Source organism: Bos javanicus, chromosome 19 (assembly GCF_032452875.1).
Source record: "Bos javanicus breed banteng chromosome 19, ARS-OSU_banteng_1.0, whole genome shotgun sequence".
Classification (NCBI taxonomy): Eukaryota; Metazoa; Chordata; class Mammalia; order Artiodactyla; family Bovidae; genus Bos; species Bos javanicus.
Genome location: NC_083886.1, coordinates 53,115,896 through 53,143,668, shown reverse-complemented (window position 1 = coordinate 53,143,668; position 27,773 = coordinate 53,115,896). Strand labels below are relative to the sequence as shown.

The following is a 27,773-nucleotide window of genomic DNA, read 5'->3' as shown; positions in this document are numbered from 1 at the left end:
CTTGTTTTCGGAGCATCCTCTAAGTTCACGTTCCAGACAACAGACTTTCTCCTCTCCACTCCGAACTTAGCTTTGAGATCACTTTCAAGGCAGTTTAAGTCATTTAAGAGGTGGAATGATAAGAAAACAAAGACTGCGTTTCAGAGGGAAATGAAATAATGATATTGAGGGTGAAGCCAGCCTCTTGCCTCATCTTTCCCATGAAGTTGAGTGGCCACCAAGAGCCAGCGTGCCTGGGGCGGCCCGGCTGGGCGCTCAGCCCTTCAGGTCACTCACCTCTGGCCTCCTCTCCTAATACACTGTGTTCTTTTGACCAAGGGGGCTTGCGTGAAGGCCATCGTTGGCTTCCTTAGCTTCCGGTCCCCCTGCTCAGAGAATTCTGTCACAAGCTGGGTTTGCACAGAAGATGGTGTGTGTGCCTGAGATTGGTGGGGGGGTCCCCCGCTGCCTGCCTTTAGCTCCACCCTGCCCACCCGACCCAGCCCCTGAGCTTGGGCTGCCCTTCCCAGTCCGCCCCATCCAGCTCTGGACACGGGGCCCAAGCAGGCCACTCGCCCCGGCGTCCTGCCTCCGCCCCGGCCCTCCTGCCTCACCTGGGCCGGTGCGGGAGACCCGGGTCTGGGGGCTCTGCCCGAGTTATTTAAATCCGCGTTGTCAGTTAATATATTCTAACGAGCAAGTGGGTGACCGAGCTGGCAGACGCAGGATGACGCTGAAATGTAATAAGAGGGGGAGAAACACCGAGTGAAACTCTGAGACTCGTCCTCGCCCCTGCGCTCACCCCCACGCTGCCTCCCACGGGCACCTGGAGTCACGCCGATGCGCTGGATTATGTAAGAGGGCCCGTTGCTGGGGAACCTCTCCCCACCCAGCGCAGTGACAGGGCGGCACCTCCCCAGGTCCCCTCAGTGGAAGCCCCCGCGGGCCCCTCCCTGCCTGGCCAGTAAGGAAGCTCTGGGAACTTTTTACGCTGCCTCGATAGGAGGGTTAAAGCTGAACCAGGAAGGACATGGGAGGCCACCTGCTCCTGAAACACTCCACCACCTCCTCGGAGGGGAGAGGGCCCTTGTGCGCCAGGTGTCTCCTCCTCCCAGGCAAGGCCCGGCTCAGAGGCCCCCCCGAGGGCAGAAAGGGCAATGTCACCCATCCCCGGAGGCAGTGAAGCCTGTGCTGTCTGCAGCCAACGTTTTGGTCAGAGAGACGAAAGCCTCTGAGCCACGTTCAGGTCAAGGGGGAGCGGGTTTTGAGGGAAGAGCAAATCTCAGTAAAAGTCTGGGGAGGAGGGAGGAGGCAGGAGATTGGCCATCAGCCCGGCCCACGCATCCCGCCCCCCGCCCCACCCCAGGCCAGCCTCCTGCATGGGCGCCATGCGGCAGGTGGCAGAGTGGACCTGGGGCACTCTGTGGGGACAGGGCCACTGCTCTGCCCACTGAACCCACAGACACCGGACTCCGGGCTGAGGTGCAGGCCCCTCCTTCAGACCCACAGGCCAAATGGAGGCTTGTGCCAAGGCCATAGGTGCCCCCGTGAGTAAACTTTACATGTTAGGACTGTTTAGATTTACAGTTACTGAAAAGATAGCCCACACCTAAGAGATCCCCCCCGTCCTGCCCTGTTAACATCTCTCGTCGCTGTGATGCATTTGCTACAATTAACAGACCAGCGTGGACTCACTGTTGTTCACTAGTCTGGACTTTATTAAGGTTTTCTTAGCTTTCACCTGGTGTCCAGCACCCAGCCTGGATCCCAGGTGACATTTGGTCGTCACGTCTTCTTGGGCTCCTCTTAGCCCCGAAGGTCTCAGACTTCCCTGGTTTGGGCAACATGCTGGACAGGGGTCTGCAGACTGTCCCTCTACTGAGATTGGTGACGTTTCTCATGATAAGCCTGGGATGACGGGTCTGGGGAGGAGTGCCGCCTTTCTCAGCACGTCAAGGCCGTGTACAGTCCCATGGGCTCACTCTGAAGACGTGGCCTGGCTCGCCTGGCTGTGGCGTGCTCGTCAGTGTCTCCTGGCACCCGTGTTTCCTGGAAGTTGCCTTGCAGCCCACACCGAGGCTGGAGCACCCACTAGAGGGGGCAGCACCCATGGGCGCTTGGGTGCTCTCTGGAAGGTCCCATCTGACCACTGATGATGACGATATCTAAGACACACTGACCACTTGCCACAGGCCAGGCATGGTTCTTGGTGCTAGGCTTCTTCTGCCATCTATACCTCAGCCCTTCTGACACCCTGCCCAGGTAGCCTGCCCATCCAGAACCTGCTGCCCAGGCTCCCAAGGCCATCATGCAGCTGCTGGCCCAGCCCCGGGTACTGGCTTCCCAAGTCTGTGCCCACACCCTTAGCGGCAGTCCCAGGTAGATGCTAAGGTTCACCCCGTGGCAGGCGACGTGGCCCTGCCTCAGCCGTACAAGGCCACAGTGTGCTGGAGGCCGCTGAGGTGAACTTCCCGCTGGCAGGACACAGGCCTCCCCCACCACACCCCCCGGAGCTTCCGGCTCCAGGCACCCCCACGCCTTCTTGCTGACAACGCTGACAGTGTGAAGAATGTGGGCTGAGGACCAAGAAAACAGTCCTCTGGACATAATTTGGACAGTTCGGCCTGGTAGCCCTGCCCCGGTCAGTCACCCAGAGCACTGGCGTAGAAGGAGGAGGCAGAGATGGCCAAAGAGGATGGGGAAGACGTGACAGTGTCCACGCCTCCTCTCTCTCCTGCTCTGGAACTTTCTGGTTGCTGATTACAAGTGCTCTAATCCAGGAAGGAGGAAAGGAAGAGGAGTTCTGATTGGGTGGATCCTTCTCTTAGAGAGACGGGGAGGCTGCCAGGAGAGGGTGGTGGAGAAACAGCTCCCTTGACAGGCATGAAATTTCCCTGTGATCTGAGACACACTGCCACCCCCTTAGGCCAAGCTCCGCAGAAACCCGGTTGGGCTGGTCAGAGAGAGAGAGATGGTGGTGAAAACCCTGAAAGTTTTGCGGTCACCTCAGAAAGGGCTCCTTCTGTTTAGCAAAAAATCACAGATCCTTGTGCCTGCCTTGCCAGGAGAACAGCTTGCTTGAAAAGCAGAGGCTGTCATCCTGTAATTAAATCTGAGACCCCCCCTCCCTACGTGACGTTGAGATGAAGCCACTTACATAACGCAACTAAAAATAAGCTGATGAAGAGATGCACTTTGATTCTCCCTGCTTCCAGCCTTTTTCTCCTGGGCCACCCGTGCTGGGGTCAGCTGACCCGGGGTCAGTGTCGGCAGCACCACGTGGTCAGATTCTTGCCGCTGACCCTGGCTCGGCACCCTATGTGCGCAAGGCCCCATCACTGGTGCAGGGGATGGGGGGACCTCAGGTTCAGAGGTGGGGTGCTGCGGGTCGCCATGGCTACACACGTCTCTGGTCGCTTGGCCCATAGAGGTGAGGACGGGCAGTCAGAAGTGACAGGGAAACCGGCAGTGGGCAGATTCCAGCCCATCTGCTTTCTCAGGGACTCATGATGAGCCGCTCCATCTATAGAAAGCCACTGCCCACCCCCTCAAATACTGCAGGGAGAACAACACCCTGGTCTGCGCGAGGGCAGTGGGCCATCCAGCACCCACTAGTCCTTGCAGGGCCGGTGGGACAAGCGGAGCCTCTCCATTGTGGCAGTGACTTGCTGGTCTTGAAGAGAGGTGGCCCTGACCCTAAGCGGGCCCCTCTGACTCCTAGGAGTGGCACTGGGACCACCTCAGCACCCAGCCCACCCCTAGCCCTGGGCACTGCTCAGCCCCGCTCAGACACTGCTGCCATCTAAAGGGCTCCCACCTAAGAAAGGCCTCGGGGATCACTGGTGGGCTCCTGGCCTGTGGCTCAGACCTCCTTGCTGCTGAAGGGGTCAGCATGCAGGGCCGGGCACCCCAGTAGACTGGTGGTTGGAAGATGGGCAGGGGAAGGGAAGCTGCCCAGCAGGGGGCAGACTTTCTCACTGCAATTCTCCAGGCCCAGGTGTAAGCCCCTTTCCAGTCCTGCCCTGCATCTGCCATCGGCCCCACGTTCTCAGTGCCATTTGGCTGGATGTGCTTATTTTCACTTGCCCCAGGTGCTCAGTGAACGCTCTTCTGAATGATGGCTTCCCTCCCAGCTGTTCACCTCCTGCCCAGATGTCAGCTGGAGGGTGCAGGCCCGAAGTGAGGCGATTAGTCCTCCTGCCTCAGCTGCTACCAAACGTAAGCGTCCAGTTGGGCAGGAGGGCAATCAAGACTAGGATCTTCAAGGGGGTGGGGTTGGGTGGGGCTTGGGGCCACGGAAGCTTTTCTGGAAAGCCCCTCTCCTTCCTCTACTGTCTCACTACTGTTGGGAGCAGATGGCCCTGGAGAATTCTCCCCAGGCTAATTCCCCTCCCAGAGCAATGAGACCCTGTTTTCACTGGCCAGCCTCCACCCACCATTCTCCTCGTCCTGGTCACTCTGCTCCCTTTGGATGAGCAACAGCTCTTGCTCTATACCCACCTGGCTCCTCACTGGCCTGTGACCTCATACAGGTCAATGGACATCAGTCTTGGGGTGGGAAGGAAGGAAGCTGCCTCTAGCTGGCCTGGAGGAGAGGGAGCTGGGGGAGGAAGACAGGCCTGACTTCTGACACGTGAGTCAACAACGCCCGCATTGTTGGAGCCAGTTTGAGCCAGCTTTCTGTTACTTGCAACCAAAAGAATCCCAGAAATTACATACTATACTGAAATCTACCTTAAACACTGCAAGCAATAAAAAGGAAGAAACTGGAGCTGGTGTTGAAAGGAAATTAAACCAAGGAGAATTTCTGTGAACAAAGGCTCTGAGGTTAGGAGCAAAGGCAAATGCTTCCTGAATATCCCTTCCATTTTCTTTGAATCCATGTGAAGCAGAGCGTAGTTCATTCGGGTTAATGACCCCATTGAAAAAACCTGTCTCAGCCCCTGCTGTCTTCTGGAGTCCTCCAGCCATCTTGGGGGTTCTGTCTCCTGGGCACCTGCTCTTGAAGGGATGACTGTCCAAGGATAGATTGCGGGTGTGCTGGTGGAGAGTGTCAGGTTTAATTAAAGAGAAACACTTAGATCTGGTGTTTTACAAGGTAAAGCAAATAATTTCTCTATGTTAGTCTAATTTATGTAAATATTTCTCCAAAGGAATTGTACCAGGAACCCTCTGTGCCAACTTGGTCAACTTCCTCAGCAGAACCTCCCAGGAATTGCTTTTAAAAATCAGACATCTCTGATCCCATCTCTTCCATCCAGGGAGGTTCACCCTCCCCCAGGTTTTCCCCCTCCCCACCCCCGACCCCCCACCTCCCACCCCCTCACCCCCTCACCCCCACACCTCCCACCCCCTCCACCTCCCTCTTCCCTGCCCCTCCCCTTCCCTGAGTTTCCTCTCCCCAAGGAAACTACCCCTCAAGGAAGATCTTCTTCCACCATCACAAGGGTCCTCTTTCTCCGAGCGCCCCTCAATCTTCACCACAGGATCCTTTCCCCATCCCTCCCCCACCCCTTCCAGAATCCGCACCCCCAAAACCCCTCTCTGCAGAGTCCTTCTCTGAAACCCAGGGCTCTGCCCTCCCTAGAATCCCAGCCCCAAGGGCCCTCCCTCACGATGCACCCCTCCCAGGGTCTTTCCCCAGGGTCCACCCCTCTCTAGGGTCTTCCCCAGGGTCCTCCCTCCCCTGAGACCCGTTTCAGGGTCATCCCTCCCCGGAAGAGCCGGCCCAGGGCTCGCAGCCACCCACCGGACTTACCTCCGAAAGTGCCCGGTAGAGGCTGGACCCTTGGGACAGCACGCCAGCCTCTCACCCTCCTTCACCAAGTCCTTACCCTTGCCCCCGCCCCCTTCCCCAGGAAGTGTCCGAGCGTTCAGGGACCTCTGTTGCCCAGTGCGGACGCCTGATCTCGACCGCTTTCGGGGGAGCGGCGCCCAAGACCCGGCCACCCTGACTCGCCACTTTGCGGAGTGCCTCCCCCACGCGCGCTCGCGGCCGGCGTCCCGCCCCCACCCGGTTTCTGCTCCCTTCTTCCTGCGCCACCCCGCCTCCGCCTCCCCGCCCCCAGCACTGCTGTCGCCCCGGCCCCCCAGGCTGTTCCCAGGGCCCCAGCCCGCGCCGCGCCTCCGCCTCCTCCCCCGCGATCGACGGCGCCACGGGCCAATCGCTCCTTGCTGCCGGCCCACAAACCCCGCCCTTGTCCCCGCCCCCTTTCCCAGTATACGGAATTCACCAATGGGAAAGATGGCACGGGGGCGGGGCCTGTCGGTTGCCTAGCAGCAGCGGCTGGGCGGGGGCGGGAGGCCCGGGGTGGTGATCCGGGTGCGGCGGGGGCGGGCGCGCGGGAGGCGGGGCCTCTAGGGGGCGGGGCCTGGTCGACTATAAAGGAGGCCGCCGGCTGGCCGCCGCGCTCCTGGTCCGGCTTCGTGCGCTGTTTGTCAGGTCTCCTCGTCGCTTCCGCAGTCGCCGCTACTTGCGCCCCTGGTTTGGTCGGTGGTGCAGCCGGACCAGCACCATGTCACTGTCTCGCTCGGAGGAGATGCACCGGCTCACGGAAAATGTCTACAAGGTGAGCTACGAGCCACACGCGCCCTCGCGCCCTCCCGGGGCGGTCCCTGGGCCCTCGGGGGTCTTACCGGCGCTGCCGCGGAGACCCAGCGCCGGACCGGCAGAGGTTGGCTTGGGTCCGCTTGCCCCGACAGCCTCTTGCTGCCCCCGCGCGCCCTTCCGTGCGCCTTCCGCGTGCGCGGGGGCCGGAGCCTTCGGACCCGAGTTGAGTAGGGGTGCGGACTGCGGAGTCCGAGGTCTGCGGGGGTCCGGGGCCACGGCTGCCCGTCGCCCTGCGCCCCGTGGTGGCCCCACCGGGCACGGTTACGCAAGCCTAGGGCACTTTTTTCTCAACAGGCTTTCCCTTTCCACAACTCCTTCTCTGTGGATGTGGCCGGGTGGGAGGTCGCGCGCGGGCAGGTTCGATGGGTAGACGATAATCCGTCATCTTATGTAACCGCGGAGGGAGAAGACTAATTGTGTGGGAGGCTGGCGCGCCCGCCTCTGCTTCTGATGTGTGAGGAGTCGGCTCTCAGCCCCCGGTGCGGAACGCGGGCGTGTGTCGGAGCGCCGGCAGCCCGCCGGACCCTTGCCGCCCCCGCCCGGGGCCGGTTTTGCGCCGGTGTGCACGTTGGCAGACACCCGAGTTTCCTTTTCTTAGCATCCATTTTCTCGGTTTGGACCCCCACCCCCACCAGCACAGAGCCAGGCTCCGGAGGCTCAGGGCTGTTCCCGGCAGCATTTCCTCACGGGAGAGTCGTGCCCTGGGCGGTCCACGCGGGCCTCGTACAAAGCCGGGCTCTATTTCAAAACTGTGTCTGGGGGTTACGCGGGGGCCCGAGGGGTTTCGGAGTTGATATTTAGGCGGCGGCGGCGGGTTCATGGCGGCGGAGTGGGATTGCAGCGCGCTGGCAGAGCAACAGTTTCTAATTGTGTTAAACAACTACGCTGTGCCTCCTTAGCCAGCGGCCTGCCAAGCCCTCTTTGCGCGCGGAGGGAGGCCTCTGATGGGCCCTGAGCTTTCAGCTGGAGTCCAGCGCGGCCGCAGTCAATCCCAGCTGCTAATAAAGGTTTTTAAAGTTGCAGCTAGGTCACCTGGAAGAATCTGGAGGCCGGGTCAGGGTGGACTAAGTCAGTTCTGAAGCCATGTTGGAGCTGCTGGTAAACAGGAGTGGAGACTGGCGAGGAAGCAGCACGTAAAAGGAACAGCCTCTGGGGTTTTTATGTTTGTATCACGAGAGTCAGTGGCATACGCTTTTTGGTCGTGTTGCTCCGTAAATGGTTGTCAGGGAGGGAGATTTATTAAATTATTAGTCATTAGTTTCATTTCCACTTGCTCATTATTGCAGGGGGTGGGAGAGAAGTGCCAGTCTTGGTCTTTTTTCCCCTCTTTTCCCTGCTGCTTCTCCGAAACCATGAGACAGAAACTTTAATGGCCAGAATTAAGAGGGAGTGCGTGGCGTGGCTTTGCTCTGGGGAACCCCATGGTCGGTCTTAATAAAACTCTTAGAACGGAGCAGTCAGGCACGCTGTTCCAACGGAGCAGCTTCTGGAGGAAGCAAAGATGTGTTTGCAGGTCTGGAGTGAAATCTGTCGGCAGAAAACTATTAGGATCTGAGTGTTTGGGGGTTTGGGGCACACGTTCAGCAAGCTAGTCTGCGTTCTGTGCTCACCAGTCAGCTGATGACTGAGCTCCCATGGGAAGGTGTGGCCAAGACCAGGGACTTTCAGGTTAGACACCTTGGGAAGTGGGCGTCCACAGTGCTGGGTGTCTTACACTCTTGGCCGGTTGAGGCTGTGGGGCCAGTGGACAGGTGGGCTTGTCGGTGGTGCTCCCCTGCCACTCTGCGGCTGTGGTGCGGCTCTCTTATGATTTGTGGCTCGTCACTGGGGAGCTCGGGTTCCACAGCAGAGCCAGGACAGGTTGGGTAAGTTTGGCACACTGGCTGGGCAGAATCCAGCCAATTCGAGGCATGCTCAGGACACAGCCAAAGCTGCTGTGTGGAGACCCCGGCCAGTCTGGCTGGTCCTCCACCCTAACTCTGTGCCTGGTTTGGTGACTTGTGGGAGAGTGGCAAGGATGTGGCCCTGCTCGGCGTCACCCTGAGCTACAGCTCAGCTGTTTGCTTTGGCCCCTGTCATATCAGCTGCAGTTCTAAGTGGTGTTTGCCTTGGCAGAGAAGGGAACAGCGGGGACGGCCGGCCTTGGCCTTGCTGATTACAAACGCGAGAATAAAATGTCCACTTTTGCTTCTCCTCCCTGGAAGAATCCGAATCTCAGGATTTAATCTCTCTTCTTGTGGCCCACTTCCTCGTGGGAGCTGTGTCCTCGGGGAATTTCATGGAAGATGAAGGGGCAGGAAATGACATTCACTGAGAGTTTACCCTTGGACCCTGGGCTCAGGGACAGGGACTGAAGCTCTCTGGGGGCTTCCTGGGGTAGAGCCTGGGCTGGGCCCCTGGTGATGGGACTACAGGCAGCCCTAGGTGATTGCCTGGGACGAGAGACAGAATTGCAGGGTGGGGATCTGCCTCTGAGAATTAAGCCCAAATTACATTTCTCTTGGGAGAGGCCTCCAAATGTCCCCACGTGCTGCAGCAAGAGGGCTTTCTTTAGCAATTGATCTTAGTCTTCAGCTCCAGGGAGTGACTCTCAGGTTGGTGGTTTTTTCATAGTCCTATGTCTCATGAGAAGCCCTGGCTCCAGGCAACCTTGTGACCATGGAGAACGCTGGCTCTGGCACCTTGTGGAGCAAGAGCCCCACAGGCCTCCATCCTATCCTGAGGACGTGGGAAGATGGGCACAGACTGGCGAAGAAAGTCCCTAGGAAGGCCTCAGGCATGGCTGTTCAGGGTGTCGTGGGCCTTAGGCTTGTGTCACCAGAGGCTGACTGGTGGTCCTCACTCTCCGGCCCTTGTGGGGAAGCTTATTGCATCTGTCCTGTGAAGACAGCTGTGGCCAGTAGATTCCTGCAACTGGAGTCCCGTCAAGTTTCATATTGCTAGTGCAAGGTGGTGGGCGTCAGCGCTGGCAGAAGGGAGCCCACCTGTGTAGGTGAGAGCCCACTGCTGGCCAGGCCTTGCCCGTCACCCTCCTCCCGGTGTTTAGAGGAGCAGGGGAAAGCAGGAGGCCCCAAGTTCTCTGCTGCCTACCCCAGAACCCCTTCCACTGCTCAGCAGTCACACGGAACTCTTGGCCGCCGTCAGGAGCCTGGCACCCAGCATGGACAGGGCTCCACGGGCTCGCAGTTGAGCGTGGTGAAGTGGATGCTCTGACAGGCGCTTCCTTAGCAACAGAAACGCCTGCTGGCAGCAGACCTGAGGTTCTGCGTGTGCTTATGTGCGCAGGAACATGCGTGCATATGTTGTCCGTGCAGACAGGTGTGAGTTCAAGCCCATGCGTGTACGTGTTTGTGTATTCACAAGTATTCTGTGTCCAAGTGAGTTTGTGTGCACATGTGTGTGCATGCACGTGGGACTTCATTTTGCTATAGAGGCACCTCAGGGTACCCTGTTGAGGTAGTATCTTCCAATAAGACGTGGGGCTTGCTGTCCACGTAGACTGAGCCGTCCTTCATGGAGCGTACAGCCCACTCCCCACCACCTGTGTGGCAGCAGCAGCAGTGCATCTCCGATTCCCGTGGAGTAGCCCAGGCAGCGAAGGATGGTTTCTCTGTTGCACTGATTCTGGGCCACCGGCTTCAGCAGCTGTTTGTGCCCAGGTCACGGTCCTGAGGTGGTGGGCCCCTCAGCACAGGACCCTTGAGGCTGGACCTTGCCGGTGTTTGCTAATGGCCATAAAGGAGGGGGCCTGGGGCGTGGTGGCGCTGCAGAGTTCCTCACAGGCCAGGAGTGCTTTGCCCGCACTGCCATCCCCACTGGTCTCGCCTGGAGAGTGTGTCTTTTGTTGGGGAGGCTCCTTGGCTCATGGGACAGACCATGTGCACCTGAGGCTCCGGGTGCTGCCCAGGGCTCTCGGGGCGTCAGTGGGGGCTGCCATGGGAGCTGCGTGTGTGCTTGTTGTTGCCACCTGATTTTAGGTTCCTGAAGCTCACTGAGGGCCTAGAGGTCCTTCTGCCTCCCTCCATCCTTCCCCAGCACAGGTGGTGCTGGCTGGGCTGCCCAGATTCGGGGGCCTTTCATGGGAGGACTGGCCACTGAGCAGAGGACCCTGTCCCCTCCTGAGCAGGAAGGCAGGCTGGCAGGGAGCCCAAGGCCCACCTGGCACTCCCCACCCTCAGTTTGGAGGAGTAGGTCCTGCTCAGGGGAGCCCTGCGTAGGACGGAGGGTTGGCAGACAGGGCTGCCCTTGTCACTCGGTGGTCCCCCCTCGTTCTTGCATGGCTTCTGGGACTGGTATTGCTCTCCAAGGACAGCTACACCTGAGCCGCGATCTGGTGGGGGTGCCCTGGGCCGCTGGCTGGCTGCCTGCCTGCCTGCCATTCTCTTTTCTCAGCCCTTACGTGCACCGCGCCAGGGCCCATCCTGTGTGGCCACTGTGCCCAGGTGGTTTCTCTTGATGCCTCAGGGTGGGGAGGCTGTCCTCATTACCGTGCAGGCCTATGCCCACTGGACACCCTGCGCCAGGTGCCCAGTGGGGCTGTCAGCGCTCTGCTACTGTCTGCAGCCTGTGGCCCTGGTAATTACAGGCAGGCGTGGACCGTGCCCGCACCTGCCTCCCCTGTCCTCCCCCTGCCCCCGCTCTGATTCATCCTGGTCCTGATGGCACTGCACAGCTGTGAAATAACACAAGGGGCCCCAACCAGAGGGGTGGGGCACCCGAGGGTCTGCACCCAGGGGCTCCAGCAGCAGGCGGGCCTGGGCGGAGGTTGGTGCCCAGGCCTCTCTTACTGGGGAAAATCCTTCTGTCCCCACCTGACATGCTATCAAGCAGCCAGGTGTGGTGACTTAGGAGCCATGTGGCTCCTGACTGTGGGGCCCCCCACCTGGAAGTATGGCTGGCATGTGTGTGTCAGTGCTTGGCAGTGGCTGAGCCTCATTTCTGGTTCTGGGGCCCCCGTGTGTGCATCGCTGTGACCATCTCGGTGTGGGTCTGGTCTCTCAGCTGTTTGCTCCACAGGCAGTAGCCCAGGACCCCTGGAGGTTCTAGAGGCGGTGGCAAGCTCGTGTCCCTTCTCAGGGCCTGAAGGTAGGCCAGGGTGTTAGCCAGAAGCACCTGGTGCTGCCGTGTCCTGGGGGCCCAAGGGACAGCTGGTGGTGTGCAGCCAGGCCATGCTGAGAGCCAGGGCATCCTGTCTCTCAGAGGTGACCTTGCGCACCTTGGGGGCAGGCAGGGGATCTGTACCTGCGACTCAGTGTCCAGTGGGTGTCAGCAGGACCCCTTTCTGTCTACCCAGGGCAGCGGAGTCTCAGATTGGCACCTCCAGCTGCCCCTGGCCTCTCCTCCCAAGTTTCATCGCAGGAGCCTTGGAAGTCTCCTTGGAAGTCTTGTCTGGTCTTCCACGCCTGCGGGACATTCGGGCGCTCCTGCCTTTTTCCCCCTGTCTCTGGCCGTGCACAGCCTCGCTGGTGGGGCGTGCACAGTGACCAGGATGGGCCTGGATCCCTCCAGGCTTCCCTTGCGGCTCCAGGGGCTGAGCGGGGCCTGGTAGAGCCTGTCCTGACGCCCTGACACCCTGGGCTGTGAGGTGAGCAGCCAAAGGGCCTCCTGCAAACCCTCGGGGTGTGTGTGAGAAGGCCACGTGTCCTCTATGACGAGTACCCTGAGTGTGAGGCGCTGGGAGAGGTTGGACACGAGGAGTCGGGGCCGCCAGTTGGAACAGAGTGCCTTTTTCTTGCTTGGGAAATTGGTTTTCTAGTTGTGAAAACAGTTCTTTTAGAATTATTTGGACAGATGTTTTAAAAGTTCTATGTCAAATGTACATGAAATAAATTGGCAAGATTTTCCTAAAACCTCTTCGGATTCAGAGTCTGACTCTAAGGAGCTTTGGTTCAGCTCACAGTCGTTGAGGTCAGAGCATCTGCCGGGCCCCATCTCTGGCCCTCCAGGTGTTGGTCATGGCGGGGTGGGGGGTTCCTTCCAAGCTCTCAGACTCTTGTTCTGCCGCTTTCTTTGCTGACATCTTGTTCCTTGATTGGAGAAGTTTCCCCCATGATAGCCAGGATCTCCGTTCCTTCTTAATCGCTGAGTGGTGTGTGGATGTAATGTCCCTGCTCAGCCAAGCTGGGGACAGCCTCAGGTGGGCCTGTGTGAGTGACGACACACACGTAACAGGCTGTGAAACTTGCTAGGATCTCACAGGTGTCTGTGCTGTGAAAGAAGTCGACATCTTGCAGAATGGGGGTGGGAGCTTGTTAGGAGAGAGGGCGTGCCCCCACCCCTGGGAGCTAGACTTTCGTCCAGCAGGGCGTTTGTGTCTCTAGGAGCCAAGCGTGGGCAGAGCTTACCTGCTAAGCCAGAGTGGCCTTTGTTGTTTCCAGCGAGGCTGTTCAAAGAACAGGGTGTAGTGAAGGCTGAAGTGTCGCTGATGTGGCCCAGGTGGAGGGAACCAGGGGTCTCTGTACACCCACTGCTCCTCTGAGCCCACTCTGGGGCCAGTGGAGCCCCCTCTGACCTGGAGGACAGCCTGGTACAAGTGATCTGTTGTCCACACCTCCATTTCTTCCTTCCTGCCCCTCCCACGGAAGTCATGTCGTTTGCACTCCAGGGGACTGATGGCGCTTAGGCCATGGCTAGCCCTGCCCTTGGGGATCCAGGACCTTGCTGGTCACAGCCGGGAGGCAGCCAAGGGCCGCAGTCCAGTCCAGGCAGGAGGCCTGGTTGCAGGCTTCTTGCACAGATCCCACCAGGCAGGAGACTGTGAGGTTGGCTGCTGGGGCCCAGACGGTCTCACACGCTCCTCTCATTCTGGGTGTGCTAGGGGAGGTGCTGTGGCCACCTGGGGTTTTGCAGTTGGCTGGTAATTCTGAATGATCGTGTGAAGAGCCTTCAGTGGGTCACTCTGTCCAGGTACCATGCTGGGAGTGGTGTGTGTGACCTTGTTTATCTCTACACTGCTTCACGAGGGGCCCTGGCCATCCCAGCGGGTGGAGGAGCCTCAGAGATGTGAAGCGGCGTGTCCCAGCCCAGCCCGGGTGCTCAGCTGAGCCCGAGCTGGAGCCAGGCCTGCCCTGTGGCTTCAAACCTGTTTTGTTTTCCCACTTGGGAGTCCTTTGGGCTTCAGGTGAGGATCTTCAGCTTCTGTGCCACCGTTTTTTCTTTCACAATTAGCTGGAGCAGAGAACCCTTCCTGGCCACAGGGAGCATTAGGCTTTCAGGATGGAAAGTTCTTGGAGGAGCAAGTAGTCCGTGTTGAGGGCAGGGAGGCCCAGGCGAGGCCTCTGTTGTTGCCTTCTGAGTTCCCGAGTGCCGAGGGGCCTGTGTTCCCGCCAGCACGACAGCCTTCTGGGCTGGCTCATTCTACCCAGCGGAGGGAGGCAGGAAGCAAGAGGAGAACAGCTCCAGAGTGTCTGGGGCTGTGTCGTTGCTTGCTCATCGAGGTTCCTCGTCCAGCAAGGAGCCCAGCCTTGTGAAACTCGGATTAGAGCCTTCCCGGGGACAAGGACAGGTCAGCAGCCCTGGAATGTTCTAACCAGTCAAGCAGTAACCAGACGATAAGAGAACTGACGGCTGAGTCTTCACAGGGCGAGCAGGGATTGGTCCAGCCGTCGGGTCTGCTCGGGCTGCCAAACGAAGCACCACGTGTGCTTAAACAACAGACAGGTGCGGCTCACCTGAAGCCTGGAGGCCGGGATCCAGGTGTGGGCAGGGCGGTTCCTCCCGCGGGCCCTCTCCTGGGCCGTGGAGGCGGACTCCTGCCTGTGTCCTCACGTGCTCGTCCCGCTGTGTGTCTGTGTCCTGATCTTTCCTTAGAAGGCCCAGTTCTGTGCAGTTGGGGTCCATCCCCATGACCTCGTTTTTACCTGCATTGTCTCTGGTGATTGTCTTTGGAGGGCATCTTTACAATGAGATGGTGGGGTTAGGCCTAACACATGAATCTTTAGTGGGGGGGTGGGGGTGGGGCTGGAATTCAGTCCCTGACACCAGGCAGTCATGGGGCCGCCACCCCAAGGTGCAGCAGGCTGGTACCTAGGAGTCCGCCTGGGTGCTACTGTCTGAATCACAGGGAGCTGTGTGTTTCCAGCCCCTGAAGGTTTTCCGTGTTAGTCAGATGGCAGCTCTCAGTTCTTGACACCGTGAGGACTCTCTCAGGAGCACGCTAGCTTTGCCATGAAAGTTACTAGGGGAGCCTGGGCTCCAGCTTAGCACTGCCCTGGGACAGAAAGAGTGGAAGGCATGTGCCCTGGGGCCAGGCCAAGCAGGTGGGGCAGGTATGGCTGGGCCTGGATGCTGGAAGATGTCTGGGGCCTACAGGGCCCTGCCCCACTGAAGTCAGGACTGGCCAGAGGTGCCTCTGGATAGGAAGGAGGTGGCTGGGCTGGAGGGGCCTGTGTTTGGACCCTGCTCTGCGACTCCTGGTCTAATGGATTTGTCCAGTTCCTGTGGCGGTGACCCTCCCAGTGGGACAGTCCCCAGCCAGTGCTCACTGGACCCCTTCCCCACCCTGAGCCCACTTACGGCTTCCTGCCCCCTGAACCTGTTCCAGGAGGGCTCAGGCTGGAGGCATCTGAGGATCCAGGTCCCAAGAGAGAGCTGGGGTGAAACCTGGGCATCCTCAGCCCCAGGAATCAGTGATGGTGCCTGGTCCCTGCAGGGAACCGGGGACTTGGGGGGCCCTGGGAGTTTGGCGGCTCCTTCCTCACCTTGCGTGGCCCATGCCGTTCCCCCACCCTCGGACTCAGACCAGGAGAATTGGCCTGTTTGTCTTTCTCCTGGTGTCGCCTAGCCCGAGGCGCAGGGCCCACAGGGGCAACGGGAAGGGATACCTGCCCCTTGGTCCCTCCTCATGGGAGGCCACTCTGTTCCCTGGTGTCACTCTGGGCTCCGTGCCCAAGACACACTTGTCACTTTTTTCTAATGCTGGTGACTTCCCCGGAAGCTGGCGAAGGCTGAGAACCTCCGTTTTGCTACTGGGCAGCCCAGGTGCCTTGGTCCCTAAGGCCAGGTCCTTTCGCGTGCGCCCTCCTGGGGAGGCTGTACCGAGCTTGGCCGCTCCCTGCCCTGGGGGACCCTGGCCCGTGTCCCCGCTGGAGGTTGTTGGGCTGAGAATGCGCATGTCGGGTGGGTGCTCTTGTCGGTGGGGCATCTCTTGGACATGGGGGCGGGGAGCCTGGGGCCGTTACAGTGAAACCAGCCGCTGTGGAGCACACTTCTTGTTCCTCTGCGGCCTTTGCTGCAGCCACCGGCAGCTTTGACTCTCCCGTCCTCACCGCTCAGGCCGTTTCACGTGGAAGTGGAAGCAGCCACGTCCGCTGTTTCTCAAGTGCAGACCTGTTGTCGTCTTCTCTGTGGCTGGAGCCAAGAAAGCTCCAGCTCAAGACCCGCCTCCTCCAGGAAACCCTCCCAGCACTCTCGGAACTTCCCCAGTTGGCTTCCTTCCTTTGAGGAAGGTCCCCAGGACAGAGGTCCCAGTTATCGTAGGGGGGGTACAGGCGGGAGTCACGCAGCGCTGCCCCGAGATGCCAGACTCTCTGTCTCAGGAGGGTGATCCTTCGTGCCCCTCTCACCCCACCCCTCCTTCCACGTGAGCCGGGCCCTCTGCCCAGAACCTCACGCAGTCAGTGCTCCTTGAGGGGGGCAGCGGCCTCAGGCGAGGACAGCCTCCTTTGAGGAGTGCCGCCAGCTTCCCCCAGCAGAGCATGGATGGTGGCACCCCACTGGGTGTGAGCTGTTGGCTCCAAAGCTAGTGCCTGTTGTACCTGTGACAGAGGTGGGATGTGAGGGTCCGGTGGTCGGCAGTAGTGAGGCAGCAAGGCCCCTCGGGGAGAGTGGATGAGGCACCAGGTGTCCTGGCATCAGCCTCTGCCCTTACGTTGCTAGAATGTGGCTCCTGAGGGAGCCCAGCGCAGGCTGAGTTGCCAGGTGGCACCTGGTTCTATCCTGCCTACCTTGGCGACCCGTCCGGAGAACACCAAGGCCTGTATGGAGAGTGGGACAGCTGGGTTGTGTGGCCAGCCTGCATTGAAGCCAGGACTGGCTCTACCAGGACCCAGAAGACTGGCTCTTAGCCTCCCTCAACCTTCTTCTGTCATCCGTAAAGTGGACTGCAACGCCTATCACCAGTCCATTGAGGACTCAGGGTGATGAGGGTGTAAGGCCACCTCTCCCCAGGCCATAGGTGGAGTCCATTGTGGTCTCGTCCTCTGAGTTTGTCCTTCCAAAGGTTGAGCGTGTAGGGAGGGTGCAGCCTGGCTTGGCCGTGGCACACAAGCAGACACCCACGCGTGCACACACGTGCACATGTGCGCTGGGCACAGGCAGACCCCCGGACCCATCTTCCTAGACTGCATGAGAACTGGAGGGGAAACAGGAGGCACGTCACTTCCCTGTTTCAGCAGAGGAGCTTTGCTCTTTGTTTGTGGCGGTCCTGCTGGGAAAGTTCCGGAGGGGTTTGTCGCCAGGAGCCAGAGCTGAGGGATAAACGGGATCGCCAGGATGGCGAGCAGGGGACCCTGGGCACGGGCAGAGCCAGAGCACAGTCCCTTGGCAGAGCTCCCTCACTCCTCGTGACCCCAAGGTGGAGACGGGGCTGTGCAGCTGCCCTGTGTCCTCACTGGCCGGGCAGACCTGTGACCCAAGTCAGCCAAAACGGGTGTCATTGCACAGGCACTGGGATGCCCAGGAGCCAGCCGGGTAGGAAGGCCGCTGGGGACCTGCCAACGCTGCCCATGCAGCCGGGCCTGGCCCCTCCCACTGATGCCCGTAGAAATGCAGGGCTGGGGTCCCCGGGGCGGGGCGGGGCTGACCCCACTTTGGAGATTTGCGTTAAGGCCTGGATTCCTGGGACCGCGGGGTGGCAGGTACATGGACTGTGTGACATCTTGGTAAGAGGGCCACCAGGAACTGCGCCAAGCTCGCAAGTGTCTCTGGCAGGGACCCCCTCCTCTCCCTGACCCTTTGGGAGCGTGTTTGCAGTGGGGTGGCAATCCCCGTTCCCCGCTGGCCCCTCATAGATCCTGAGCCAGCCAGGGAGGTAAGTGAAAGAAGATGCTGGTTCTGAGCATGGCGCTCAGCCCAGGACCCCTGCGAGGGGGCAGGCCCAGTCACTGTGTGCCACAGCGCCACACTTGAAGGGGTTTGGTTTCACTTGCACAGCACAGGCGTGAGTTTGCAGAAGGCGCTGGTCATTGCTCATGTCGCTGGGTCTCTGTCCTGGCTGCAGGGAAGTGGTCTCGGTGCAGGGCGTCTCCTGAGCTCCCCCGAGTTCCACAACAGGCGTGAGGTTGGCCTCGTGGTACAGAGAGGTGTGTGCGAGGAGGCCGCCCTCCTGGGCTGGGCTTCTGTTGCACACGCCCTTTGGCATCAGTAAGGAAGCGAGCTCCCTTCTCCAGGCCCGGCACGTGCTGTGGGTTTGACTCAACTCCCTCCGTCCTTCCAGTGAAGTCCCCCAGAACGACGCCATAGTTCCCTCACTTCCGAGAAAGTAACAGGTAGCGGAGCCCCTGGGCCTCCCTGGCCTGCTCACCGGGCCTCTGTCGGCCTCTGACTTGCCCCTCCGGGGCCCTGCGATGTGTGGAGGGGCTGCCCAGGCCCCTAGTTAGGGGAGCGCTCACTTGCAGTCGGGGTGCCAGGGCCCCACTGCAGGTCTCTGAGGGTGGGTTTGGGCCTGTCACGGGCCTGGGGACAGCATGGCCTCCTGGGTCCAAGTGCGTCTGCCCGAGCCCTGGGACAGCCTTGGGCTCAGGCTCTGAGAGAGCCCCCTCTCACAGGAAGGGCCCCACGGGGAGGAGCCCCACCAGAGGGGCCAGGCCCTTCTCAGGCCTTCAGGGTCCTTCCAGACAAGGCGGTCTTGGACCTGACCTGTGTCTGGTGGTCGCAGTTCTGAGCACTCAGTGACCTGGAGGCAGCGGGAGCCCACTCTCCCACCAGGGCGGTGTCTGTGAGGAGCTGGAAGGAAGGACAGTTCTCCGGCCAGGGCGGGAGGGCCTCCTGCTTCCCCAGCCCCACAGCGTTCACGTCTCTGCCCCTGCCTCAGGCAGGCGAGTCAGCGGCACCCATGTGACCAGGCAGTGCCCTGCCCAGGTGGCCTGGCCGGCACCACAGCGCCCCTCCTGCTCTGCCCCCTCACACCCACATTCCCCGTGCATGAGCTCAGCTGCTGCACTGAGGAAGCGAAACCTGGCCGCTGTGCCCGCGTGTCACTGGCGGGTGTGGGCGGCTGCTGCGGTGGCCCCTCTTTTGGCCTGGGCAGCCGCAGGCTGTTTGCTGCCGTCACGCAGGGTGTGTGGGGCTCCGGGTGGGAGCTGCGGAGCCTCCTCTTCTGCCCTGGGGGTGGTCCTAGAGCTCTGCGCCCCAGGTTGGCTCTCACAGGCCCCCACCCGGGGTCCCTGTCTCAGCCCCGTGCCTATCACTGCAGTGAGACACACATCTTACACTGAAACTGCACACGTACACGTGTGCATGTCTGGAGCACAGAATCGGGGTCAGAAGCTACCCTCACCGGGTCTATACTCTGCTTCAGGTCCGTTTCTTTTGAACAGGCAAACACATGCACCCGCCAGCACTTCTCTGCCCCAACACAGGTTTGGGTGGTGTTGAGCAGCGAGGCAGAGGGCTCAGCCAGCCTGTGTGTGCACCCTCGGCAGACAGTCTAACCTGGGGCCCCTCTGCAGCCTTCCTGGACGCCAGTCCGTCATCTACTGCCTGTTACCTGACACCCTGCCCTGACTCCCAGGCCCTCCTCGGGTTGGATGAATCTAGACTCAGGTTCTCCCCCAGAGTGGTCTCCAGACCACTGAGCTCCGTCCCTCGTTGTGATGGGGCCAGCTTTCCACTGAACCTTCACCTCTTAGGTTTCTGAGCAGCTCTGAGGGGTCGCCTGCGTCTGAGCAGTCTTGGCTATGATCTGGTCTCCTTGGAGCAGCCAGGGGGTACATTTCCTTTTGAAATGTATTGGATAGACCCTTGGCTTCCCATCCTGCTTGGGGAAAGCGGCGTCCCCACCACGGGTTGTGAGGCGGGAGGTTGGCCATTACTGCACCACTTCTGCCTGTTCTTCCCTCCCACCACCCTTTCCCCGGCTCCTGCCATCCTGTGCCTCACCCCAGCAGGCCCTAGCCTCGGGGCCTTTGCATGCTCCTGCCTGAAGCCCTCCTCTCTCAACAACATGCTTCTCTCCCCGGTGTCCCCTCCGGCTGAGCTGAGTCCTCTCCTGTTCTCTGGGCATGGGATCCTGCCCATATGTGACGTGGGCCTGTCTCCCCTCCCAGGACTTTGTCCTCTGGGGTCACTGCAGCGTCCCCTGTGTGCCTCAGCCCTGGTGCAGCACATGGCAGGTGCCCACCCCTTTGCCATGTCCAGAAAGGAAGGTGCACCTGCCCTGTGAATTGGGGCACACGTCGGGTGTGACCCCACAGCTCTTCTTGGAATCTGTGTTCGTCCCACTGACTAAGGGCCAGGAGCACGGAGGAGAGCGGGGCTGGGACTGCCCGTGTGCCAGGTGAGCAGGGGCTAGCACTGCCCATGTTCATGCAGAAGCACCTGGGCCTCCATGGTCTGCCCACAGGGCCAGGCGACTTCCCTTCTCTGGCGGCGTTTGTCTCTTACCCTCAGCAAAGATCAGACGCACATCATGATAACTGACCCGGAGATGTGGGATGTGGCTGAGACGGGGTTTTCCCTTGTGGTGTTCTTACCGGCGGGGGCTGGCACCCGACCGTCAGGGCACATTACCCAGTGGAGCTCACATTTGGCTGTTGTTTGTATGCGCCTGTTTTTATGCCTTGTAATTAAAACATTTATTTGGCCTTCTCAGTGAAAATCTGATTTCTTCAATCTAAGAACTGGTGCTATTGGCACCAAGACTTGAGTCCATCGGGTGCGCGGATCCAGAGCTGCTGGCTTATTCATCGTGCCGTGTTTGCAATCAGGCTGAGCATTGCTCTAATCAGAGCTGATGTTTGGTAATTGATGTGTTGAGTGAAGATCGTGGTGGGAGGGGGCTCCAGGCGGCGATGAGCCTTTTGTGTGTGGCCTGCTGGGGGGCCTTCCTCACTGACTCAGCCCTGCCAGACGGGGTAATGGCTCCTCAGCGCAGCGTGTCTGAGCGCCGCTATGTGCCGGGCGCGGCCCCACGCGTCCTGTGCATGCTCACTTGTTTGATCTGCCAGGCCCCGACAGAGCAGGTTCTGGCCTTTCCCCCACTGTACATGTGTTGGTACTGAGGCTCTGGAACATCACTTGCCAGAGGACATTCACCAGGGACCGAGCTGTGGTTTGGACCCGAAGCCCGGCTGTGGCTTCATGGGCTTGACCCATGTGTGATGCCTGCATGACTTTTCCCTCACCATTCAGGCCTCCAAGCAGCCAGGTGCCTTGCCCCTAATGCTGTTCTCTGCTCTCTTCCAGACCATCATGGAGCAGTTCAACCCCAGCCTGCGGAACTTCATCGCCATGGGCAAGAACTACGAGAAGGCACTGGCAGGTGAGGCTGGGGTCCCTGGCCTGCGGGTGGGAGTGAGGATGCCCGAGCAGGTAGACTGCTTCACGGGCCCTGATGAGGGAGGGACGAAGTTGTTTCCAGAAGCCCGATGTGGCTGAGCGCGGGTGTGTGCCGTAGGTGCCACACCACGGAGGCCTGTGATGCTCTGTGCACACCGTGGGCGTGGGGCCAACTCTGCAAGTGGGCAGGTCAGCCAGCGCATTTCAGGCTGATGGCAGTTCATTTTCTGAAAGGAACAACCAAGGACATGTCTCACCCCTGTGGGCATTCTCTCGGAGCGACGTCACTTCACTCTCAGCCACACAGGTCGACGGCCTTCAGGGAACCTATCACGGCCCGCCTGGGGGCTCCTGCTCACACGCCCTGGCTGCTTGGATGTGAGGCACATGCCTCCTTCTGGGCCGCTCCTCCCATCCTCACCAGGGGACCCCCCATGAGTTCTGCGTGGACTGGGGTGGGAGGAGGTCTGAAGGTGTCCTCCCCTCCATTTTCCTGGACCTCCCCAAAGGATGGAGCCCCTCAACAGCCCTCGGCCCCTCCAGGGCTAGGCCAGGACCCACTGGGCTTTCCTGTTGTTTCTTCCAAGGAGCCCACTCTGCTCAGCAGCGGGCACTTCAGCCCCTGGGGCATGGGGCCCACACGAGCTCCCGGGCTGCAGAGCAGACTGCGTGTACTTAATTGAAAACTACCGAAATAAAATTTGCTCAAGAGCCCAGTTATAAGCCCCTAACTGGGTTCTGGAGAAAGCGGATTAGAAACTGTAGGTATGGTGGATGCTCCCCATGGCCCCACTCTGGAGGTGCCCTCGTCCTCCTTGCAGCCTGAAGGGTGGTGTGGGGGTGCTCATCCGATGAAGGGGTTTGTGGGCACACCCAAGGTTTTGAAGAGTCTCTGAGTTCCTGAAGGAAGCTCTGCCCCAGGCAGCGGCCCCCGGGCTTGGTCCCAGGAAGTCAGCTGGCCTGGAGCTTGCCGTCCAAATCCCCCGCAAAGTCAGGTCCGCCTCTGGTTTGAGCAGAAGTTGCCGTGGGAAGTGGTGTGTGAGGCCCCACCCCCCACCCCCAGCCGTGCTGCCTTTAGCCTGATTTGAGTGTGTGACTCACTCCCACTGCACGGCTCAACTCTGAGACAGAGGACATTGTCAGAGTCCTCCTCAGCCCAGGCTGGCTGTGGGGGGGTCTTCCTGTCGAACCAACTTCGCAGGTCTCCAGCCGGAGGTCGGTGCTCGTCTCGTCAGGGACACCAGGCCTCGTGGTCAGGGCGCACCCTGTAATTTGACTGGATTAGCTCTGGACCTGAGTGGTACACTGTGTCCTTAGAGAAGGTGCTCTCAGCATTGGGACAAGAGGACATCAACAAGAGACGGGCGGAGGTCCTGCCCCAGCTGGAGCCTGCTGGGCGCAGGAGAGCCGGCTGCGTGGCAGGCGGGCAGGGCGGTTGAGTAGGTGCCGCAGGTGGTAATTTCCTCGCGAGGGAAGTAACCACCCCCTCCTCTCCTCTCTCAGGTGTGACGTATGCTGCCAAAGGCTATTTTGATGCCCTGGTGAAGATGGGCGAGCTGGCCAGCGAGAGCCAGGGCTCCAAAGAACTCGGTAAGACTCTGAACCGTGGCAGAGACCCCGGAGGTCCTGAAGTTGGATGTCCCCAGGCAGATCGGGGACCTGCCCTGTGTCTGGCCCTTCTTTCAATTGGGATCGTGTCTTCCCTGTCCAGTAAGAAAAGACTTCCTAAACTGATAGACAGACTGTTGTCCTCGGAGCTAGTGAGGGCTGTGGGGTGCATAGGGTGCACCAGGTGGCTCCAGGTCCCCTTAGAAGCGTGGTGTGGGGACGAGGGGACAGGCAGATCCACGTTTATAGGTGTTTGTGGCAAAACTTGAATTGGCTGGCATAGGGGAGCCATGTGAAAAGGTGGATTCAGATGATGGCCTTTGATGGTGTGGGGAAACATTTCTGGTATAAAAATGAGCAAGAAAAGATACAAACCCGTGGCATAGTATGACCAGATTTTGTAAAAATACCCTGGGAGCACGCTTATCTCATGATGGAGACCACAGAAGCTTAACAGGTGGAGTTTCTGGGTGGGGTTCTTTTCTTCTACTTTTTCTGTGTTTGACACATTTCCAAGAGCAGCTCACATTTCTTTTATAATCGAGGCACACAGTGTGGAATGTAAAGAGCCGTGGGCTCCTTGGCGCAACCCCAGGTTCTTGGCAGGTGGGAGGGCATCTGGTCTCTCTGTGTGCCTATTCGTTCTGGCTCCCAGAGGTGCCTGTGTCCTGCCCACTGCGTGGTCTTCAGCAGAACCCGCCCACTCTCGCCAGCAGCCCACCTTCAAACTTCTCACACCATCCTGCCTTGAAAGCTGGGCCGGTCCACCACAGGGCTTTGTGGTGCCCTCCGCCACTCCCTTGTCTGAGGACACGGTGGCCCGGATGGCCCCACTGTCCCAGCCCTGAGCCAGCACCGTCCCTGGCAGGCCTGCCAGGTGTGCTGGTGTGTTGACTGCCACCCTGGCAGAGCAACAGCAGCATCTGGGTTTCCCTGAGGCCAGTGTAAAAACCAAAGCAACTACAGGACCTTCCTGGGCTGGGAGCAGGGGCGGGTGACTCTGGAGACGAGGGCAGGCAGCATGAGTGACCGGGGCCAGACTCCTCACAGAGGCCGGGCTCTGCTCACATGGCTGTGGGACTTTCTTCAGTGTCCAGAGAGCTGGCTGGTGTCCAGCTCTGTGGCTCTAGGTGGTGGCGGTTCAGTTGATAAGTCGTGTTTGACTCTTGAGACCCCATGAACTATATAGCCTGCCAGGCTCTTCTGTCCCTGGGACTCTCCAGGCAAGAGTACTGAAGTGGGTTGCCATTTTCTTCTCCAGGGGATCCTCCTGACCCAGGTATCAAAGTGGGGTCTCCTGCATTGCAGGCGTATTCTTTACCAACTAAGCCACCAGGGAAGACCTCTGTAGCTCTAGAGGGACTCTTGTGGCCTCTTGAGGACACTGAACCAACCTGCCCTGGACGTCAGGCCAGGGCACCACTGGTGGGCAGGCCTGCAGGCTGGGCCTGGCTGGTGATGTGTTGGGTGTTTGGGTGGATGGGGGCCTGAACTCCTTGGTGACCAGTCATGGCTGTAAACCAGCTGGCTCTGAGCTCAGAGGCCACCTGTGGGCCCTGCCTGGTGCTCCTGGGCCTCCCAGCTGTGGCTCCTCAGAGGAAGTTCGGGTGTTGTGTGTGAGCCTGTGTGTTTGTACACGACTCCTGTCTGTGAGAGGGGCACTTTTCTTATCATGGTTGATTGTGGCAGGCGGGGGGAGATGTGTCTTCTCCCTGTGGTCACACACATGTGCGGAAGGAGAGGGTCTGCCATGGGGAGATCAAGTCCCACGTGGCCGCATAGTGAGGGTGAACATGTGCGAATCTATATGCAATTCTCGAATTTCCCGAAGTCGAAGTCCTTGGGGGTTGTACAGCAGGCCCGGGGAGCGGATGGCAGGCTCCTGCCGTGAAGTCTGCTCGTGGAGGGGGCGGAGCCACACTGGGCGCTGCGGGAGGGGCGTCCCTCCTCCCCCGACTCAATTTGCTTTCTGGGCTCCAGCCTGAATCCTGGAACTTCTGGTTTACTTGTGGGTTTTTGAAATCTCTCCAGGGGCTTGTGCGTGGGGTCCATCACCAAATGGGAGTTCCCGCTGTGTGCGTGCAGGGAGGCACCAGCCAAGGAGACACCCCGTTTCCTCCACTCGTGACAGTTCTAACACCAGATGTGGGTTTTCCAGCACCAGCGAGCCTTCCAGTGTCTGAGGACCCCGCTGGGGTCGCACAGCTCAGCTCACTTCCGACACCGTCTCCCCAGTGTCGGTGCAGACCCTTGTCCCAAAAGACTGCTCCCCCCATTCCCCCAGAGGCCAGCACGAGTGGAGGGTCCCTGGCTCCCCACACTTCTGTCCAATTTGGCTACGAATGGGCTTCCCACCACTCCCTCCTCAGGTCTGGCTCTGTGCTGGAACAGCTCACAGAACTCAGGGGCAGGCTTACTGTCTTAAGGGTATCATGAAGGACCCAGGTGAGCGGCCAGAGGAGCAGATGCCCAGGGCGAGGTCTGGGAGGGTGCCAAGCGCAGGAGCTTTGTCCCTGTGGAGTTGGGGTACCCTACCCTCCCAGTACATAGGTGTGTCCACCACCCTGGAAGCTCTCCAAACCCCGTGTTTAAGGAGTTTCCAGGCATGAGCAGTTTGTTAGCTCAGCCTGTAGCCCCTGTCCCAGAGGATGGGGTGGGGCCTCTACTTCTGACTCTGGCTGGGTCTTTCTGGTGACGAGCCCCCATCCAGGAGCCCAGGCAGAGTTGCCTCTGGAACAAAGGACGTTGCTATCACCAGGAGATAACAGGATTAGGAGCTCTATATCAGGAAGTTGTTGGGGGCGGGGGGAGGCAGAGACCAGCGTGCCTTTCTTCTCACATCATCGCTCAATTTTTTCTTTAGGTAACAGCTTTATCAGGACATAATTCACGTGCCATACAGTTACCATTGAAAGTGTTCAACTCTGTGCTTTTTAGTATATTCAGGGAGGTGTGCACCCATCACAACTGTCTCATCCCCAAACTTTTCTTCATCCCAGAAATGCAAGCCATCTTCGTTAGCGTCACTCCGCTCTCCCAGCCCCTGGAAGCGCTGACCTGCTGTCTGTGTCCGCGGCTTTACCTGGACGTTTCATACAGAAGAAAGCGGGCACTGACCCGTGGCGACCCTTTTGTTTCCAGCTTCTTTCAGTTGACGAACGTGTCTTCAAAGTGCATCCGTGTTGTAGCGTGTGTCAGCTCTACTCTTTATGGCTGAATAAGATTCCCTTGTCCACACAAGGGAATATCATTCCATTCCCCAGCTGATGCACATCAGGGCTGTTTCCACATTTTGACCAGTTTCAATGCTGTTGGTGTCAGCAGTCGGCACAAACGTCTGTGTGGACACTTCACGTATCCCTGGAAGGGGAACTGCTGAGTCACACGGTTGGGGTTGAATTTTTATTAAAGCAGCACACACCCGGGTTTAAAAACAAGTCCCCCGCCCCCCACACGCCTGAGGCCCACTTCCCAGCCGTGCGTGTTCTCTGCCTGTGTTTGCTTCCATACGTGTAAACGGGCAAGTTTGTGCTGTTTCTTCTGTTTAATTTTGGACATTTTTTAATGAATCTTTCTAGAGGATTTGGATTTAGCATTTTGATATTGCTTCTCTCTCCCCACCCAAGAGAACAATGACGACTTTTGCTTTAATCAGTGCCCAATATAGCCTTTGTACGGTGCTGGCGGGAATCCTCAGCTCAGAACAGTCCGCTCACAGCACAGCGGACAGCAGGTCTGAAATGGAAGCATGATGAGACAGACGTGAGCGCACATGTGCCCAGGTAGCGCACACCTGCCCAGGTAGCGATCAGCCCCGGAGAACACCTCCTGCCTCTCTCACTCCAAGCCCACCCCATTCCAGACAACCACTGCCGTGCGTTCTGCCCTGAGACTTAGCGCGCATTTGCTGGAGTCTCTCTAAATTGACTCGCGAAGGGTGTGCTGTGCTCTCTGTTTGGCCTCTTTTATCTCATGATTGTTTTGAAAGTCATCCCAGTGTTACACAGACCTCCAGACCATCCTGCCTTCACGACGAGTAGTTTCCGCTGTGTGGACATGCCCTATTGTTTATATGTTCTTCTGCTGATGGACATTTGGCTTGTTTCCAGTTTGGGGCATTTCCGCATCCGCATTTCTCTAATGAACTAATGATGTCGGGCATCTTTTCATGTGCTGTTTGCTGTTTATCTTTGGTGAAGTGTCTCTTCAGGTCTTTGTCCCCTTTTTTTGGTTGGGTTTTTGTCTTCTGATTGAGTTGTAAAAGTTCTGTCTGTATTCTAGGTAGAAGTGCTCTGTCAGATACACACTTTGCAAATATTGTCTCCCAGACTCATTGGCCTTTCATTTTTGTCACAGTGGTTTTAGAACAGAAATGTTTAGTTTTAATGAAGTCCAGTTGAGTGATATTTTTTTTTTCCCTGAACTGTGGTCCATAGGTTTTCATTACTATTTTGACAGCTTTGTTTTTCCTAGAGGTAATAATTGCCTGCCTTGATTTGCATAGTTGTCAGTTTGCTATCATGAACTCAGTCCCAAACCCGAGACTGCACTCTGGGGTTCCTCCCAGTTGGCGGTGGTCCCGTTAACCTGGCTGCTTCTCCCCATCTTAGAACCTGCCTCCTGGAGCCCCGCACCCCCCCGGGCCAGTGGCTGGGCTGTGCATGCATGGGACACCCTTCTCCCACCTGGGACTGTATTTTCTGCATCCTGGGTCCTGTCTTACTCCCTCAATTAGGGCGACCATCCTTCTTTTTAGTGGTTCCTCAGCAGGAAAAGGGGAAACATATTTCTGAACGCATGTCTGTCTATAGATGTTTCTGTCTCACGCTGATGGCTTAGAATTCCAGGTGGAAGTTCACACCCCTCAGAGTTGGAAGGCATCGCTTCCTTTCTTCTGACTCCCGGTGTTGCTGTCCTCAGTGCCTTGGTGGCTTTTTTTTTTTTTTTAACGTGAGTTTTCTGTTTTTCCTCTCCTGGAAGCTTTTGAGGTCCTTATCCTTGGGTAGGTGCTGTGAAATTTCCAGACATCGGCTCCAGTGTGTATGTTGAGGGAGGGCCCCAGGGGGCCTGGAGAACGAAG

The 27,773-nt window shown here is 58.9% G+C and overlaps 1 protein-coding gene and 1 long non-coding RNA gene across 9 annotated transcripts in view; one reads left to right on the top strand and one right to left on the bottom strand.

Annotated features, from left to right (window-relative positions):
- Window positions 1-1,674: 1,674 nt before the first annotated feature.
- LOC133232777 (uncharacterized) lies at window positions 1,675-6,360 on the bottom strand. Its single transcript, XR_009731451.1, has 2 exons — window positions 5,738-6,360; window positions 1,675-5,019 (listed from the first exon to the last, which is right to left on the bottom strand). It is a non-coding gene; the product is annotated as an uncharacterized LOC133232777 (long non-coding RNA).
- A 28-nt stretch (window positions 6,361-6,388) lies between these two features.
- Window positions 6,389-27,773, top strand: part of BAIAP2 (BAR/IMD domain containing adaptor protein 2) — a 63,578-nt gene continuing 42,193 nt past the window's right edge. For 4 of the 8 annotated variants that reach the window (XM_061392615.1, XM_061392618.1, XM_061392619.1 and 1 more), the window contains exons 1-3: window positions 6,389-6,548; window positions 20,993-21,068; window positions 22,589-22,675. In XM_061392615.1, coding sequence (XP_061248599.1) covers window positions 6,495-6,548; window positions 20,993-21,068; window positions 22,589-22,675 — 217 coding nt within the window. In that variant the 5' untranslated portion in view covers window positions 6,389-6,494. Of the gene's footprint in view, window positions 6,549-20,992; window positions 21,069-22,180; window positions 22,301-22,588; window positions 22,676-27,773 lie in introns of those variants that run through there. The other 4 variants (XM_061392620.1, XM_061392622.1, XM_061392621.1 and 1 more) reach the window with 2 other exon arrangements.